Consider the following 17,929-nt stretch of genomic DNA (forward strand, 5'->3'; position numbering starts at 1 on the left):
AGGTGAAAGGGAGCCAGGGAATTATAGACCAGTGAGTCTGACGTCAGTAGTGGGGAAGATGCAGGAGTCCATTATTAATGATTTTATACCTGGGCACTTGGAGACAGTGATAGAATCAGATACAGTCAGCATAGATGTATGAAAGCAAAATTATGTTTGACAAATCCTCTGGAATTCTTTAACAATGTAATGAGTAAAGTTCTAGAGTCATAGAATCATAGAGATGTACAGCATGGAAACAGACCTTTGGCTCCAACCCATCCATGCTGACCAGATATCCCAACCCAATCTAGTTCCACCTGCTAGCACCTAGCCCACAGCCCTCCAAACCCTTCCTATTCATATACCCATCTTGATGCCATTTAAATGTTGCAATTGTACCAGCTTCCACCACTTCCTCTGGCAGCTCATTCTAGACACGTACCACCCTCTGTGTGAAAAAGTTGCCCCTTAGGTCCCTTTTCTATCTTTTCCCCTCTCACCCTAAACCTATGCCCTCTAGTTCTGGACTCCCCACCCCAGGGAAAAGACTTTGTCTATTTAACCTATCCATGCTCCTTGAATGTGATTTATTTGGACTTTCAGAAACATTTTGATAAAGTCCCTCAGAGGTGAATGTGTGAAATGAAAGTCCATTGAGATGTTCAGAGAATTGGTTCATAGACAGCAAACAGGTCTTTTATTTGAATGGCAGGCAGTGAATAGTGAAGGATCCATGCGAGACCCCAGCTATTTATAATATGTGTTAATGATTTAGGCAAGGGAACTAAAAGTAATATCTCAAAACTTGTAGATGAAAAACAACCAGGTGGAAGGGTGAGCCGTGAGGAGGATGCAGAGACGTGGCATTGCGATTTGGACAGGCTAAACGACTGGGTAAATGCATGGCACATGCAACATATTGTGAATGCGTGTGATGTTTTCCACTTTGGTAGCAAAAATAGGAAGGTGCATTATTATTTGAATGGCAATAAATTGAGAGGGATGTTCAAGGAAACCTAGGTGTCCTCGTTCATCAGTTGCTCAAAGTAAGCACGCAGAGGATTTGAGTCCAGGAACAAGAATGCCTTGTGATTATTACAGGCCATTTGTGAGGCCGCACCCAGAGAATTGTGTGCAGTTTTGATCTCCTTATCTGAGGAAGGATGTTCTTGCTGCAGAAACAATGCAGTGACGTTTACCAAATTGATTCCTGGGAGGGCAGGACCAATGTATGAGGAGAGATTGAAATGGTTACGAATGTATTCATTGGGGTTCGGAAGAATAAGGGAGATCTCATAGAAATCTACAAAGTTCTAACAGGATTGGACAGTTTAGATTCAGGAAGAATTTTTCTTGGAAGTGCAGAACGAGGGGTCATAGCGTCAAATAAAGGGGTAAACCTATTAGAGGTAAAATGTCTTCACCCAGAGAGTGGAGAGCCTGTTGAATACACTGCCACAGAAGGTGACTGAAGCCAAAACATTGTGTATTTTCAAGAAGGAGGTAGATGTACAGCTCTTGTGGTTAAAAACAATCCAAGGGAGATGGAGGAAGACTGGGATTATGATATTCAGCTCAGTGATCAGCCAAGATCATATTGACTCTGATGGTCTTATGAATGGTGAAGGACACTTAAGGGATTGCTTGACCGACTCTTATTTTCAGTCTCTCTGAGTCTTGTGTAGACCAAGTGAGGATGACACATTTTCATTCCTAGTCTGACAAAGGTATAAATCATGGTTTGAGCAGCAGGTGGCAGAATTGAGATGTGTTACAAAGGTGGAAGTAGGAGCCATGTGGTCAAAAGCTCAACTCAGATGAGAACCGACAGTAGCAAACAATCTGTTTTAGTGGTTAAATTGAAATGAAAGAAGTAGCTGGAGAAAGGAGTTTGTAGTGGAGAGTGAAGATCATGATTTTGTGGGTGGCACGATGGCACAGTGGTTAGCACTGCTGCCTCACAGCGCCTGAGACCCGGGTTCAATTCCCGACTCAGGCGACTGACTGTATGGAGTTTGCACGTTCTCCCCGTGTCTGCGTGGGTTTCCTCCGGGTGCTCCGGTTTCCTCCCACAGTCCAAAGATGTGCAGGTCAGGTGAATTGGCCATGCTAAATTACCCGTAGTTGTTAGGTAAGGGGTAAATGTATGGGTGGGTTGCACTTCGGCGGGTCGGTGTGGACTTGTTGGGCCGAAGGGCCTGTTTCCACACTGTAAGTAATCTAATCTGATCTTTCTTATGTTTAATTAGGAAATTGTGGCTCATCCAGACCTGTATATCAAACAAGCTGTCTGACAATGGGAAGGAACTGTAGATTCAAGTGAGGTAAACCTGGGTGTTTTTAGTGTGGGGAACTTGATCCCATTTCCTCAGGTAATGTCAACAAGAGGCTAGATTAGAAACAAGTGGAATCAAGAAAGGTATTTCAGATCTCCAGAGCCTGAGAGGGAAGCAAAACCATTGCTGGAGAAGTTTTGATAACAAATCAAATAGGTAAGGATAGCATCAGGTAGGGCAGTCCCTGTGAATTGGAAAATTAAGGACAATTACGGTGTCAATTATGTTGAACAAAGATTGAAGTGGATAAGGAAATCATGGTGGGCGGCATGGTGGCACAGTGGTTAGCACTACTGCCTCACAGCGCTGAGACCCGGGTTCAATTCCCGACTCAGGCGACTGACTGTGTGGAGTTTGCACATTCTCCCCGTGTCTGCGTGGGTTTCCTCCGGGTGCTCCGGTTTCCTCCCACAGTCCAAAAATGTGCGGGTCAGGTGAATTGGCCATGCTAAATTGCTCGTTGTGTTAGGTAAGGGGTAAATGTAGGGGTATGGGTGGGTTGCGCTTCGGCGGGTCGGTGTGGACTTGTTGGGCCGAAGGGCCTGTTTCCACACTGTAAGTAATCTAATCTAATCTAATCTAAACATACAGGATGCTGTTTGAGACTTTCATTTCAATGTTGTGACGGGTTGGAATCCTGATTAAACTACTTTAAATATGGAGCTGTGGAAAAGTGGCCATGAATTTGGGAGACAACAATATACATTCAAGAAATTCAATTAGAAATAAGGGAAAGGAGATTGGAGATGGAACAGTAGTTAGCACACAGTGAGTAATTGAAAGTGGTTTAGGGAAGGGGGAAGTAACAAACGCAGATTTCAAAGTGAGGGAATAAAATGCCATGAAAAAGAGCCATTCATGACCAAGCAAGTATGGGAATCAGGAATTATTGTAACTAGGTTAAATTTATGAAGAATTGCTGCACTGAGGATTTGCAAGTTTGTGGGTGTGTGAGAGCCAGGATCTGCAGGTGTGTGGTTTCGTTTGTTTGCAGATTTGGGAATTTGCAGGTTCACTGGTTTGTCCTTGTACACTCATTGATTGGAGGAATTACTGTGATTACACTGTTGTTTTGTCATGCTACTTTCCAACTTGTTTTGTCCTAAATTTTGGAGCTGATCAACTTTCCTTCCACTTTCATCTGGTCTGTATTTTCATCCTACGTTTATATGATCAAGTGTAGTTTTCACACCATCCGACTCCACTGATTTAGGTAGCTTGGATTGTAAGGTCAGTGCTCACCAATATTATGGCATGGCCCATGTTGGTTATTTGGATAGGAACACTGGTGCAGCTACTGAATGGACTGCCTGTCTTTACCTTCTTGGTGAAAAACAGACAGAAAACTGAATGCCTACAGAACACTAAAGGAAAAAGGTGATTTGGAGATGCCGGTGTTGCACTGGGATGTGCAAAGTTAAAAATCACACAGCACCAGGTTATAGTCCAACAGGTTTATTTGGAAGCACTAGCTTTCGGAGCGCTGCTCTTTCATCTCCAAAGCACAACCACCTGATGAAGGAGCAATGCTCCAAAAGCTAGTGCTTCCAAATAAACCTGTTGGACTATAACCCAGTGTTGTGTGATTTTTTTTAACCCCTTACTGCCTGACCTGGTCAGATCATTAATTTAGCAGAGTCTGAGTCTGGAGGGCCAAAAATAGGTCTTCCTGCCTCATTCCCATGACTGCTGTGACCCTGATCTGTGTGCACCTTGGCCCAGAACATCTCTCTGAGAATGTTCTCAGGTAACTGAAAGGAGCAGAGGTATGATGTAAGAGATCTTCAAAGTTTTTTCATCTTCATGCTGTAACACAGTTGAACACTGGCCAATGTAATATCATAGAAGGAGAAAGTGAGGTCTGCAGATGCTGGAGATCAGAGCTGAAAATGTGTTGCTGGAATGATGAAGGGCTTATGCCCGAAACGTCGAATTTCCTGTTCCTTGGATGCTGCCTGACCTGCTGCGCTTTTCCAGCAACACATTTTCAGCAATGTAATATCATAGTCAACCCATCAGAAGAAAATAGGCAAAGACAAAATAGACTTCGTTTATAAACAGACATTGGATTTGGTTTACATTTCAGGAACAGGATGTAACCGTACAGGTGATGCAATGTACGCAAAGAAGTATTGACTTTCTACCAATATCATACATTTAAAGTTCAGTTTGATGCAAAGTACAATCCATACATGATATAGCAATGAGCAAAAGTAACAACATTAAACCAGAATTTGAGCATTTTGCCAATCAGAATAGACTAAAAACCCAGTGAAGGTGCTGTCTGTCTTTACACTAGAATAAATCCCGTTGTAATCTCCCACTGCCACTTGCACCCACACCTGGTCCTTGGCGTCCAAATGCATGAGAGCCCCACCTGACAGTGAGACAGGCTTTGGCCAGTTGTCATAGTACTGGAAGAAAGATGACATGGAAACATTGTTCTTCATGATGTCAAACTGCAGGCTGGTTTTGAAAACGGTGGAATGGACCACGAAATAGTAGAGCCCTGGAATCTCACAAGTGAATTTTCCTGTCTCCGGGTCATAGTGTCTTTGATCGTTGTATATAATCACATTGAACTGGACTGCTTCCTCAAGCTGGGGCAGGGTGTGAGTTTTGGAACGTTTTGCACTGAATGCTGAGATGTAGTTAATTATACTGTCCCCTTTGACTCCTTTCTCACCTATTGGTCCAGGTAGCCCTGGATTTCCTTGCTCCCCCATTGGACCACGCAAACCTGAAAAGTAAAACCATTATTTAGATCACAGCAATTAGAATTCTCTGTTTCTCTCCTCACAGACAGCAGCTGTAAAAATGTCCTGCCTTACTCTGAATCAAGATCCCATTCACACAGGATTGAAGATGCTCTTTGCCTGGAACTGTATGGGAAGCTGTTGAATTGTATCTCCATTACAAAGCACTACAAAGAATTTTAAACCCTCAAACAGGCCATTAAGGTAATGTTGGTGTTTATACTGTGTGGGATCTTCTTCCAATCTTTCAGCGCCTAATGTTCTCAGTGTATCTTTCTATTTGTTTTGTCCTCATGTAACTATTTCGCCTCCTCCTAAAACACATGTGCTGTTCATCTCATATTTCTGACCAATGAGTAAAAATGTATAATTTCCATATTGGATTTATTACTGACGATCTTAGAGTGACATCCCTTACTTCCTACATGTGGAAACATCCTCCCATGTGCCAGATAGAGAGGATGATAGAATAGTAAATGTTCCATCACATTCGGATAATATTCAGCCGATCAGTGACAATGCCAGCTTTCTGAAAGCAATCTCCATTTGATTGTGCTTTTCAACTAAAACAACAAAAGAGAAATACAGCCCAGGACCAGGCCCTTCGGCCTTCCAAGCCTATGCCAACCATCATGCTCTCACTAAACTAAAAAACAAACCTTCTGCCCTTATTCGGTCCATATCCCTCTATTCCCTCTTACTCATGTAACCATCCAAACGCCTCTTAAAAGTCACCAATGTGTATGCTTCCACCACCTCTCCCAGCAGTGTGTTCCAGGCTCCTACCACTCTCTGTATGAAAAACTTCCCTCACACATCTCCCTTAAGCTTTCCACCTCTCATGTTGAACCTGTGTCCCCTTGTAAATGAAATTTCAACTCTGACTACTCACCCTATCTATGCCTCTCATAATTTTGTAGACCTCTATGAGGTCTCCTCTCAACCACCATCTTTCCAGTGAAAACAACCCCAGTTTTTCTAACCTTTCCTCATAGCCAAATGACTCAGGACCAGGCAACATCATGGTGAACCTTCTCTGCACTCTCTCCAAATCTTCTATGTCCTTCTTGCAGTGTAGCAACAGAAACAGCACACAATACACTAAATGTTCTTAATAGCTGAAACATAGTTTGCCAACTCTTGTACTCCATGCCATCGCTGATGAAGGCAATATGCCTTGTTAATCACCTACCCCGCCTGTGTCGCCTCTTTTAGGGAACTATGGGCCTGCATGCCCAGATCCCTCTGTATGTTCATGTTCCTAAGGACTCTGCCATTTACAGTATAATTCACATCTAAATTTAATCCTCCAAAATGCATCACCTCATATTTGTCTGGATTAAACGCCATCTGCCATTTCTGTGCCCAGTCGCCAATCTATCTCTATCCTGTTCTATCCTTTTACAATCATCGGCACTGTCAGCAATTCCATCAATCTTTGTGTCATCTGCAAATTTACTGATCAAATCACTTGTGCAAATATTTGTTTGAAAATATTTATTCACTTCTCTTTCAATAGTTATTATAGATTCTGCTTTCACCAGCATTTCTGGTCAGGTATTCCATACTTTAACTAACTAGGGAAAAGATCATTTTCCTAAAGTCTCATTTAAATGTATACCTTCAATGTGTTTGTGATTGACGCATGTTAAAGTGAGGTACTCAGGAGAGCACTAGATAATTATTTAGATAAGAACAATGTGCGAAGGTTGGGAAGAAGCAGGAGATTGGCACAGAGTACTGATACTCATTTGGGAAGGTGGCCCGAGACTGATGGGCCAAATGGCTAAACTTCTGTGATTCTGATTCACTGTTCAATGTAAACACATTTACTCTGAACTTGCACTGCTCTAATAGAAAGAGTCTCTATCACTTGTCATTCTTAATAAACTATGCTTTCCATTTTTAGTGTTATGCTGTTAATCGTTAACATTGTCTCAGTGACAGTGGCATCATCCTCAATACAGGGCACCCAATACTGTATGCAAAATCCTATCTGTGGGCCAGCTGACTCAAACTTGACTTGAGTGTGAATTACAACGGAGCTCTTCGGGGAACGAAGCAGAGGAAGGGCAAGCAGAAGGAAGTGTTTATTTTGCTTTGCCTAAACTTTTTCAGCTCGGACTAAACTCCTCATCACACTCAGCACTTCACATTAAAAGTTCTAATCTTTTAATGGGTCAGTAGGTAAATGCACCACCTGTGTAGCACAGCACTGTATGGGTCAGGAGGAATTAGGTTCTTCCCCGGTCAGCCCCGCGTTATGATGTTGCCTTCAGTGCTCTCTGGCTAATGGCCGGAAGAGTGAGTCAGTGTTATTACTCCTGATAAATGTCAACTAACTCTTGCTGGAAAATGGATTATCATGGATGTTGGTTCAATGCCAGGATTAGGCAGCAGCTCAACGTCAAATAGCAGAAAAACAAAAACTCAAAATCAGCATGTCAGTTAGCATTTGGCATTGGAAAAGATGTGTTAAAATTGCAAGTGTGGCAACCTAATCAGAAATTTATTTTCCTTCAACTCTGGCCTCTTCACAACCTTCAGCCCACTGTTGGCAACTGTGCCTTCAGCTGCTTAGGTGCGTCCATTTGGAATTCATCCTCTGAACCCATCTTTCCCTCTTCCATCCTGTAACATACTTCATTAAACTTACTTCTTTGACCACCCTTTAGTCAGCTGTCTTTTTGTGGTTCAGTGTCACATTTTGTTAAAATTTAAAGGGGCTATGTAAATGCATGTAGTTGTTATTGAAATGTAAACTCTACTTTTCAGACGCTGACCCAGCTGTATGCTTCCATCAAATTCGAACTCCACAATCAAAGTCCCAGTGATGCTTCCTGGAGTGAGTTGGTGAAAAGGCGGCTGATGCTAGTGGACCTTTAGCCAAACCACAATCAGTGTCTTCAACAAAAGTAAGGAGGAAATGCTGAGAGACTATGGCTGACTCTCTCAACAGAAGCAAACTTGGGACTCAGTCCAAATTAACTACGGGGCACCATTTCATAAGAAACAATAGGAATTTTTCATCAAAATAAAATAAATCAGACCCAAGGGCATATTCCAACTTGCTTTAAATAAAAACAAAATTACTGAGTTACCCAGATCGTTCCTCGTAAACCCCAGACACCCTTCCCAGCTTCCAGCTGAAAATAATTCAAAACAGAAGTGAGTAATAAGCAATTAATCTGTCCTTGAAAACCCAAAGCATATTCCTTAAAGGGACGCTGCAGTAATGGGGGAAACCAAGTGTTTTGACAAAATGTTTTGATAGTCACAGTAACTGTTAATCTTTCCAACCAAGTAATAACCAATAAATTTTAATATTTTATATTATTGATATGTTTTTAAAAAGCATCAAACTTTGGGATAATGCCTCAGATAGAAGCTTCTGGATAATTTAGGCTGAGATGAAGAAATGCAGTAGCCAGGATGTTATGCTGAATGTTATAAAGTTTCACTGATACCACAACTAAGAATTACCTCCAGTTCTGGTCACCACACCTAAGGAAGGATGTGAATGTCTTTGAAAGGGTACAGTGAACATTTCCCAGAATGGTTCTAAGAATGATGGAAAATGATACTGTTCTTGGAGCAAAGGAAATTGGATAGAGATGTGAAAGAGATGTGCCTGATTGTGAAAAAGTCTAGATGTAAGTAACATAAACAAAACAAAACAAAATAAAACTTCTATTAGCTTATGGTACATTCCTAGGGGGCCAAGAATGCGTTACCTGTTGGATGACATTAAATGTTGGCTGGTAGCCAACTGTGGCAGCATCATAGTTGAGTTAGTACTGTCCTCAACTAAACATGAAATGATATTTGACTACTGGATGTAGGTTTGCTCGCTGAGTTGGGAGGTTCATTTCCAGATGTTTCATCACCCTACTAGGTGACAACTTCAGTGGACCTCAGGGGAAGAAGTGTACATGATTCCTGCTTTCTATTTATATGTTTGGGTTTCTTTGGATTGGTGATGTCATTTCCTGTGGTGATGTCATTTCCTGTTTTTTTCTCAGGGGATTTGAAGATGGAGTCTATCAACAAACACATTGAGGTAGACCCCATCTACCACCCCCTGAGAAAAAGAACAGGAAATGACATCACCACAGGAAATGACATTACCAACCCAAAGGAACCTAAACATATAAATAAAAAGCAGGAATCATGTACACTGCTTCCCCTGAGGCCCACTGAAGATGTTACCTAGTAGGGTGACAAAACATCTGGAAATGAACCTCCCAGCTCAGTGAGCAAACCTGCATCCAGAACCTCAACCTGAGCTATACAACTTCTCAAAACTCGCTAATATCTGACTACTGTTGGCTCTTCGATATAAAATATTTCCAGATTTCAATCTGGGTCATATTAATGAGGTCTGAGATTAGTGGCCAGGCTCCTTACCTTGTATTCCTGCTTCGCCCTTCTGTCCTGGTAATCCAGGCATTCCATCCCTCCCATTTCTCCCATCCCGCCCCGGCAGCCCTGGATACCCATTACGTCCTGGAGTTCCTGGAATTCCTGGATGTCCAGCACAAAATCCGGAAAGGTTGTTATCTTTAATGTTGGCCAAGGCACATGACAGCAACAAGAGCAACACAGATAAGGTAATACAACTCATCCTGAGGCTCAGGGAGAGACTCCAACCCTGTAAAGAGAAACGGAATGACTGGTTATGCCCCACCTGAAGAATTATAACTAATTCTAGGCACCACACCGTAAGAAGGATGTCAAGGGTTTGGAATAAGTGCTGAAAAGATCTATTTGAATGTCTTCAAGAATGCAGGATTGCAGCTTCATGGAAAGATTTGAGAAGTTGGTATGAGCTTCTTAGAACAGAGAATGTGAAAAGGAATGTTAATAGAAGCATTCTGCATTGTAGGAGGTTTAACAGAGTGAGAAAGGGCTGGTACTCGAAGTACACGGCTTTGAGATGATTGCTAAAAGACTCACGGGAGTAGAGCAGAAATATTTTTACACGTCAAATTGTTGGGATCTGGAAAATGCTGCCTGAAAAGGCAATGAAAGCAGATTTAAAAGTAAATTTTGAAAGGAAATTTAATTAATCTTTAATACATGCTTGAAGGACATATTTACAAGACTGGGAAAAGAGCAGATTGACTGGGATTAATTAGAAAACCCTCTCAAAGACCTGGCAGAGGCATGATGGGTGGAATGGCTTTCTACAGTTTGATTTAATTTAGGCTTACTCAGCTTTCTTTGCCAGGGACAAAGGGCTGTTAGGGTGACTGTACAAATATAATCCTCCTTCCCACTGCCCAAATTGAAAGTCATGGGATTTGAACAAGGAATAAACCAAATGCTCACACTTGGTGCCAGTAGGTCAGAGCACCACGGAGGAAATATTCAACACTTCCGTGGAGAACGGACAGATTGTTTTTGACACAAAAGCAGAAATTGTTGGAAAGGTTCAGCAGGAGAGAAATCAGAGATTAGGATTCTGAGGAAGGGTCACTCGAGCTGAAATGTTAACTTTGATTTCTCTGCACAGATGCTGCCAGACCTGCTGAACTTTTTCAGCAATTTCTGTTTTTGTTTCTAATTTACAGCGTCCACAGTTCTTTTGGTTTTTAGATTGTTTTTGACCACTGTTCTGCTGTCAAAGGCAAAGATAGTGCGGGTTGTCGGAAGTTTCGAGAAAAGCAAAAACGCAGAAAAATACTGTTGTGTATAAAGCATCGATTACCTTGTTTCAGCCCTCAACACGATCAACATCAGAAAAAGCTTTAGCATCAAATCGAGCTCACCCACTGAGTTAGGACAGCAAACAGGAAAATTAGCCAGGAAATTGTATTTGTTGCAGGTTGAGGTGCTAACAGCGTCTGGTTCAGCCTTGCAGGGATCTCTGATTGCAGTTGCCTCACGGTCTGTCTCTGTGAACCAGATGTGGATGACAAACTGTCTGCTTGGCTGCAGATCTTTTATGGTCCCCTCATTGCAGCTGCAGCAATGGTCATTGACAGTTTATATACTCTACCCCTTTCCACCGTACAGTATATTCTGGATAAGGTCTGATGCCTGATCAGTGGAAAGGGATGACTGATTGAGAAGGTATTTGTTAGATCCCCAGGGTGGGAAGAGCAGTTTGTCAGGAAAATGTCGTACACAAGCGATATGATCTATTCTCTTTTTTATTCTCTTGCATTGCATATTAAAGGGATTGTCAAACTTTATGAAATGAAAGCCATGCCCCTTTAATTAGAAGTGTAAGCAGAGCTCTGAGCTGCCCGCTTTACTCTGCTGTAGTGTTTCTGAAGTCTTGTGACTGAAACTGTCTCATTTCTGTCAGTATAAACCCAAACTGGCCTCAGGATTAAAAAACAAATGTTCAACTGCCAGAACTGGAGATTTTAAGAATTCAATAAACCATTCATCTTTTTACAAATAGAGGGTACATTACCCAATCAAGACAAACCATCACATACTCACATTTTGGTCAACTTTTTCTTTATTCTAGAAACAAAACTTGTTTTTAAAACAGTCTGCCTGCAGCCAGTCCCCTTTTAAATCCTCTTATTTGTTGCATGAAATTAAAGCCCTCGTTTAAAATTTACTCCATATTTCCAATTCTCTGAATACTGCACAATGAAATAGAATTACCGGATTGGAATTCTCTTAAGTTACAATTAGAACTTTCTAGACAGCAAGCTGCTGTCTATCTGTCCAAAGCGCAGTATTTTGAACCTGACCCATAATCAACAGTGGAAGCTGTCTCTGTCTCCACAGATGGGAGTGTGTACAGGAAGTGCTTAGATTGTTAGTAAGAGTTTTAAGTTCCATTCCTTCATGCTCCTATAAAGGCACAGTTTTCTTTAAAATAATATTAAAAACTTACCAGTAAAGATCAAGTATTTTCCAGTTCTACACCAAGAGTTGCTGGTGACAGCTCTGTTACTGACGGCTTTTGTCAGCGTGACTCTTTGTAGACTCTTAGTCTCTGATTAGGCGGCAACACCACTCAGCTCAGTTCAAAGGGAATGAGAAAACTTTTAGTCACTGGCTCTGACTCCAAGAGGAAATGGTTGGTGCGTTCAGAGGCAAAACCAGGAACAGCAGGATGGGAGAAGACACAAAGAACAGCAACAGAATGAGTAAAAGATTTGAAACTGTGAACAGATTAAGGGGAAACCAATTCCCTATAAATGCATTTTTCTTTTCAAAGAATTACTCATTCTGAGACTAATAAAAGTTATACAAATTAAAATATGTTTAGTGCTGTTCCCAAATTCAGGCCAATCCTGGAGCCGATAATCATAAGCAGCAAATCCAACATTGAGGACTTGCCGCATTGTGGTCCAGTAAATCACATTAAACTAATATCTTAACTCCCATGTGATGGCCAAAGGCATTACTCAAAGATTAGGGAGTCTAATATTCAATCCTCAATCAATACTATGAAAAATTAGGCTAACCCCCGTTCACTCAAACCACATCCAAATTCCATCGGACATGAAGCAGCTCCAAAGGATGTGATAAGAAAGAACCTAACAGCAAGGAACGTGATAAACAGGTCCTCATTCCACCAAAAACTATTTATTTCAGTGAATATATTGTTGTTCTATTTATTTCCATATGTAAGTTAAAATAGTTATTTTAAATTTGCATAGGATACAGGTAAGTTGCAACAAGTGTATTACAGTGTAGGCTTTCCAGTGTGATTCAGGCTATTTATCCTTCTGTTTTCTGCAATTTTTCTCCTCTTCTGAAGTTGCAGATCTTTTGAAAACCTCATCCAAGTCATTATTCTTTAAGTGTGACGCACAACAGTAAGTTTAATATATAAAGAAGGTGCTGAAACAATGGAGCAGGTCTGGCAGCATCTGTGAAGAGACAAGGTCTAAGTTTTGAGTGTGATACATCTCTTCTTCAGAATTGAAAAGAGATGGAAATGTGATGAGTGTTATGTTGAAAAAGTTCAGTGAATGGTTCAGTGCCATTATAGGTGGCCCAAAGAGGACAGATGAACAAAAAGGAAGCTGTCTTTTGGAAGTAACAGAAATTTTTATAATGACTTCAAGAAGTGAAAGTTTAAACCTGACTGGTTGATCAGAAGGTCAAGAAAGTGAAAATTAAATTGGCAAGAGCTGAGAAATAATAAACGTGATTCAAATGGAATTGACCAATAAATGTATGGATGTTTTCACCAAGAGCACAGTCCCACCCAGACCACAAATTAAGGATTTCACTGGTTGCTGGAGATTGCAGAGCAGTGGCTGCCTTTGCCCCAACATCACCAGCCAAGCCTGGGACTTGGGAACACTCAGAGCCCATTAGACAAGGACCTGAGGGTCCCACAGTCCTTGGCTCTGGTGTGTGAGATCACTCTGCTCAGTCAGAGTTTGGGAACAGCAGCTGGGAGGAGGATAGATGGCCGTCATTTCTGTCCCGAGTTTTCCACCAACTGAATTAATCACTAACAAGAAGCACTAAAAGTAAACAAAAAACAGATGGTACCAAAGGAACCGGTGCTGACACGCCCCAGACTGAATCAGCATGAAGATGTGGGAAGGAGCATCAAGGAAGTGGCCAAACATTACCGGGAATTGGTCATCAATTTTGAAAACTCATTAACATAAAATAAGGATGGGGTAGTGAGAATCAGCACAGACATCACTGTGTGCAGTATGTGGTGATCTCAGTATTGCTCGTGTCGATGATTCCTGGCCTTGCGGCTGTCACAGGCCTTGTTTAGATATGCACCGCAGCTGGCAGCCATTTTGTCAGCCATTTTGGCATTCAGAGTAACTCCTCTGGTTCAAAAATGGGACAGAGAGAAGACTGAGGAATATTAGAAATCAACGGTGTGATAGAACAAAAGGCAAAGGAAATGTATGATTATAGAGAGGTAATAAAGCTGGGGTTTAGAGTAGGTATCAGTCATAGAATAAAGGCCAGCTATGACAAAAAGCAAAACCATGGCAGGGTTTATAGTCTGAATTCAAGATGCTGAATTCAATGTTGAGACCAGAGAGCTCTAAAGTGCCTAATTGGAAAATGAGATGCTGCTCCTTCATCTTGTGTTGACCTTCATTGGTCACATTGAGTTCCAAAGGAGAATTGTACTAGACTTGAAACATTAATTCTGTTTATCTCTGCACAGATGCTGCCAGACCTGAAGAGTTGGAGGTAATTGGTTAGCTTGCCGAGCTGTTGTGTTATCATAGAGACATTTCATTTCCATACTGGGTAACATCATCAGTGAGGCTTCCATGGAGCGCTGTTGTTCTGTCCCGTGTGGTTTTTACATGGTCTGGTCTGTTGAGGTAAGTATCACTTCTGTGTCTTCTCTGCAGCGGTTTGTACACTACGTCTATCTCTGTGTCTGATGATAGCTATTTTGGTTGTAAAAACCAGGCTTCCAAGAACTCTCTTGTGTGTTTCTGGATGTGGGGTGGGTGGGGGAGGTGGGGGGGGGGGGAGGGATAGTGGTTGGGGGAGGGGGTGGGGGCTGGGGGGATCTGTGACATTTCAAAATTGCATCAATTTATCTGCAGGTGTTAGGCCACTTGGCAACCATGAGCTGTCCTTAAGTGTTAATTCCATCATCATATTTTTGGTCTTGTTGAACATATATAAAAACTTCACTTTTACAAGAAATACATAATTAATGTTTTATTAAGATTTGTTCCTGCAGTCTCCTAGATGCTGTTGTTTGCAGAGTAAGATGAACATTAGTTACAGGTCTGGATGGGAATGGTGGGTTATCTCTATGCTCTCACGCATTCAATTGGATCATCAGAGACTGGGAAAATGTTACAGTTGAAAGGCCACATTATGCCCAGAGACTCGAGTGAATGCTGACACTGTTTCTCAGCAGATTGGCAGAGGGACTGGCACGGTGGCATCACTCCACCATCCTGTGTACATTTAGGCACAATGATGCTGCAGGTCAGTAGGCGTAGAGTCTCATAGCAAACCAACTCAGTCAGAAGCTGTCAGAATAAAAAGATAAAGTGTTACTCTTGAGGCATCCAAAGGGTTACAGCTGGTGAAAATCATTAGCACTTGAATTTTGTTAGAACAAATCAAACAGCCAATCACTCAACAGAAAGTTGAAAGTTGAATAATTCCTATTCAAGGGTCAACCAATAACAGACTCCATTAAAAGGAGAGGCATGACCAATGCCATTTTATCCATTAAGAATCAAATTAATAAATGTTTGATTGTGATGAGGATCTCACTATTTCTGCAAACCTAGAATGATTCAAACTCACAGCACAGAAATAATTCATGAAAACTGTGCTCCCTAGAATTACCCCACCTTCCTGCTCTGACTCATTATCTACAGGGACCTGTGACACTCCTCAGGTCCTTGAGTTTTCTGTCCTACTCAGAATCTAGAACACAAACTTATCATCACCCAATACTTAGTTCATCTCATCTGCTCTTTTAAACTTTGAATTTCCCTTGAGTTATGGGCTTTACCCTGCATTTCTAAGAGACATGATGTCCCAGTATTAGATTTCTTACAGTGTAGAAACAGGCCCTTCGGCCCAACAAGTCCACACCGACCCGCGGAAGCGCAACCCACCCATACCCCCACATTTACCCCTTTACCTAACACTATGGGCAACTTAACTTGGTCAATTCACCTGACCCGCACATCTTTGGACTGTGGGAGGAAACCGGAGCACCCAGAGGAAACCCACGCAGACACGGGGAGAACGTGCAAACTCCACACAGTCAGTCACCTGAGGCAGGAATTGAACCCAGGTCTCTGGCGCTGTGAGGCAACAGTGCTAACCACTGTTCCACTGTGCCACTATTGCTGAGACTGAGCTGCTTCTCTGCACCAAAACAGGGACTTATTCTCACGGAAGCAGGGATTTCCCTGGAACAGGGAAGAGTTAGGTATTGAAGTGTAGTAGTCCAGTGTGCAATAGTTGATGGGTGAGGATGGGTAAATATTTTGAAGATTTGTTTAACTGTCATTAGGTATCAAGGAATATTTATGCAGATTTTTTGACAGAGGAATGAATGATTGGAGTGAAGATTGGGGTATCCACTGCATGTTGAATGTGTGGGCCATTTGGACATAATCCTCTTTCTATATTGAATGGAAGCATACCACTGAGTCTCTAACTATGCCCGAACAGCTCCTAGCTCACTGTGCAATTCAATTTCAAGGAAATTTATTGAGTTATTTCCTTTTGCTGTTACTTCTCTTACGTGGTCTTTCCCACTAATGAGGGGAAATGTGAAGTTTATGTGCTTTGGCAGGAAATATTTGGCAGAGTAGAGGAGCTGGATATTATTTAAACAGAGAAAAAATGCAGAAAGCTACACAGCAGGTATTATGGGAGCCATTGTGCGTGAATCACAAAAAAAAAGAATCCAATTTCAGCAGGTGATGTGGAAGGCAAATGGAATATTAGTTTTTATTTCAATGGGAATAGAGTATGAAGGTAGAGCAGTTTTGCTAAACCTACACAAAACAATAGTCAGACCAGTTAAATGTCACTGCAGTAGTAATCTCAAATTCCAGATTAAAACTCTGGAACCTGGTTCAAATCCCATCATGGCAGATGATGAAACTTGAATTAATTGAAAATTTGGGACATGTAATTACTTTAAAATCTGATTGAAGATTTGTAGCTCGGGTATCCGTTGTTGTGGTTCTGCTCGCCGAGCTGGAAGTTTTTGCTGCAAACGTTTCATTCCCTGGCTAGGGAACATCATCAGTGCTTTTGGAGCCTCGTGTGAAGCGCTGCTTTGATGTTTCTTCCGGTATTTATATTGGTTTGTTCTTGCCGCTTCCGGGTGTCAGTTTCAGCTGTAGTGGTTTGTATATGGGGTCCAGGTCTATGTGTCTGTTAATGGAGTTTGTGGATGAATGCCATGCCTCTAGGAATTCCCTGGCTGTTCTCTGTCTGGCTTGTCCTATGATGGTAGTGTTTTCCCAGTCAAATTCATGTTCCTGGTTGTCTGAGTGTATGGCTACTAGGGATAGCTGGTCGTGTCGTTTTGTGGCTAGCTGATGTTCATGGATGCAGATTGTTAGCTGTCTTCCTGTTTGTCCTATATAGTGTTTTGTGCAGTCCTTGCATGGTATTTTGTAAACTACGTTAGTTTGGCTCATGCTGGGTATTGGGTCCTTTGTTCTAGTGAGTTGTTGTCTGAGCGTGGATGTTGGCTTGTGTGCTGTTATGAGTCCTAAGGGTCGCAGTAGTCTGGCTGTCAGTTCTGAGACGCTCCTGACGTATGGTAGAGTGGCTAGTCCTTTTGGTTGTGGCATGTCCTCGTTCCTCGGTCTATCTCTTAGGCATCTGGTGATAAAGTTGCGTGGGTATCCGTTTTTGGCGAATACCTTGTATAGATGTTCCTCTTCCTCTTTTCGCAGTTCTGGTGTACTGCAGTGTGTTGTGGCCCTTTTGAATAGTGTCCTGATGCAGCTTCGTTTGTGTGTGTTGGGGTGGTTACTTTCATAGTTTAAGACTTGGTCTGTGTGTGTTGGTTTCCTGTGTACCCTTGTGGTGAATTCTCCGTTGGGTGTTCTCTCTACTAACACGTCTAGGAATGGGAGTTGGCTATCCTTTTCCTCTTCTCGTGTGAATCGGATTCCTGTGAGTGTGGCGTTGATGATTCGGTGTGTTTTTTCTATATCTGTGTTTTTGATGATTACAAAGGTGTCATCAACATATCTGATCCAGAGTTTGGGTTGGATTTGTGGTATGGCTGTATGTTCTAACCTTTGCATAACTGCCTCTGCTATGAGTCCCGAGATTGGTGATCCCATGGGTGTTCCGTTGATTTGTTCGTATATCTGATTGTTGAATGTAAAGTGTGTGGTGAGGCACAGGTCCAGTAGTTTCTTAAACTATGAAAGTAAC

At 41.9% G+C, this 17,929-nt stretch overlaps 2 protein-coding genes across 3 annotated transcripts in view; both read right to left on the reverse strand.

Moving 5' to 3' along the window:
- Positions 1 to 4,354: 4,354 nt before the first annotated feature.
- c1qtnf5 (C1q and TNF related 5) lies at positions 4,355 to 12,084 on the reverse strand. Of its 2 annotated transcripts, none has more exons than XM_060846857.1 (3): positions 11,934 to 12,084; positions 9,482 to 9,725; positions 4,355 to 5,058 (listed from the first exon to the last, which is right to left on the reverse strand). In XM_060846857.1, the coding sequence occupies exons 2-3, from the start codon at positions 9,696 to 9,698 to the stop codon at positions 4,541 to 4,543; spliced, it is 735 nt and encodes a 244-aa protein (XP_060702840.1). In that variant the 5' UTR covers positions 9,699 to 9,725; positions 11,934 to 12,084; the 3' UTR covers positions 4,355 to 4,540. The 2 variants fall into 2 exon arrangements, with proteins under 2 accessions (XP_060702840.1, XP_060702841.1); XM_060846858.1 differs by lacking the exon at positions 11,934 to 12,084 and adding an exon at positions 10,785 to 11,079.
- A 1,284-nt stretch (positions 12,085 to 13,368) lies between these two features.
- Positions 13,369 to 17,929, reverse strand: part of LOC132829676 (membrane frizzled-related protein-like) — a 60,424-nt gene continuing 55,863 nt past the window's right edge. The window contains exons 11-12 of the mRNA XM_060847024.1: positions 14,818 to 15,030; positions 13,369 to 13,524 (exon numbers count right to left, since the gene is read on the reverse strand). Of these exons, the coding sequence (XP_060703007.1) occupies positions 13,369 to 13,524; positions 14,818 to 15,030 (369 nt within the window). The remainder of the gene's footprint in view (positions 13,525 to 14,817; positions 15,031 to 17,929) is intronic.

The sequence above is a fragment of the Hemiscyllium ocellatum genome, chromosome 29 (genome assembly GCF_020745735.1).
Source record: "Hemiscyllium ocellatum isolate sHemOce1 chromosome 29, sHemOce1.pat.X.cur, whole genome shotgun sequence".
Lineage (NCBI taxonomy): Eukaryota > Metazoa > Chordata > Chondrichthyes > Orectolobiformes > Hemiscylliidae > Hemiscyllium > Hemiscyllium ocellatum.

What these genes read in the sequence shown, in the direction of transcription:
- c1qtnf5 (XM_060846857.1), bottom strand. Translation starts at nt 9,698, where the DNA reads ATGAGTTGTATTACCTTATCTGTGTTGCTCTTGTTGCTGTCATGTGCC. An exon ending in GGGCGAAGCAGGAATACAAG is followed by an intron (nt 5,059 to 9,481) that starts GTAAGGAGCCTG and finishes TTTACTTTTCAG; the next exon opens with GTTTGCGTGGTCCAATGGGG.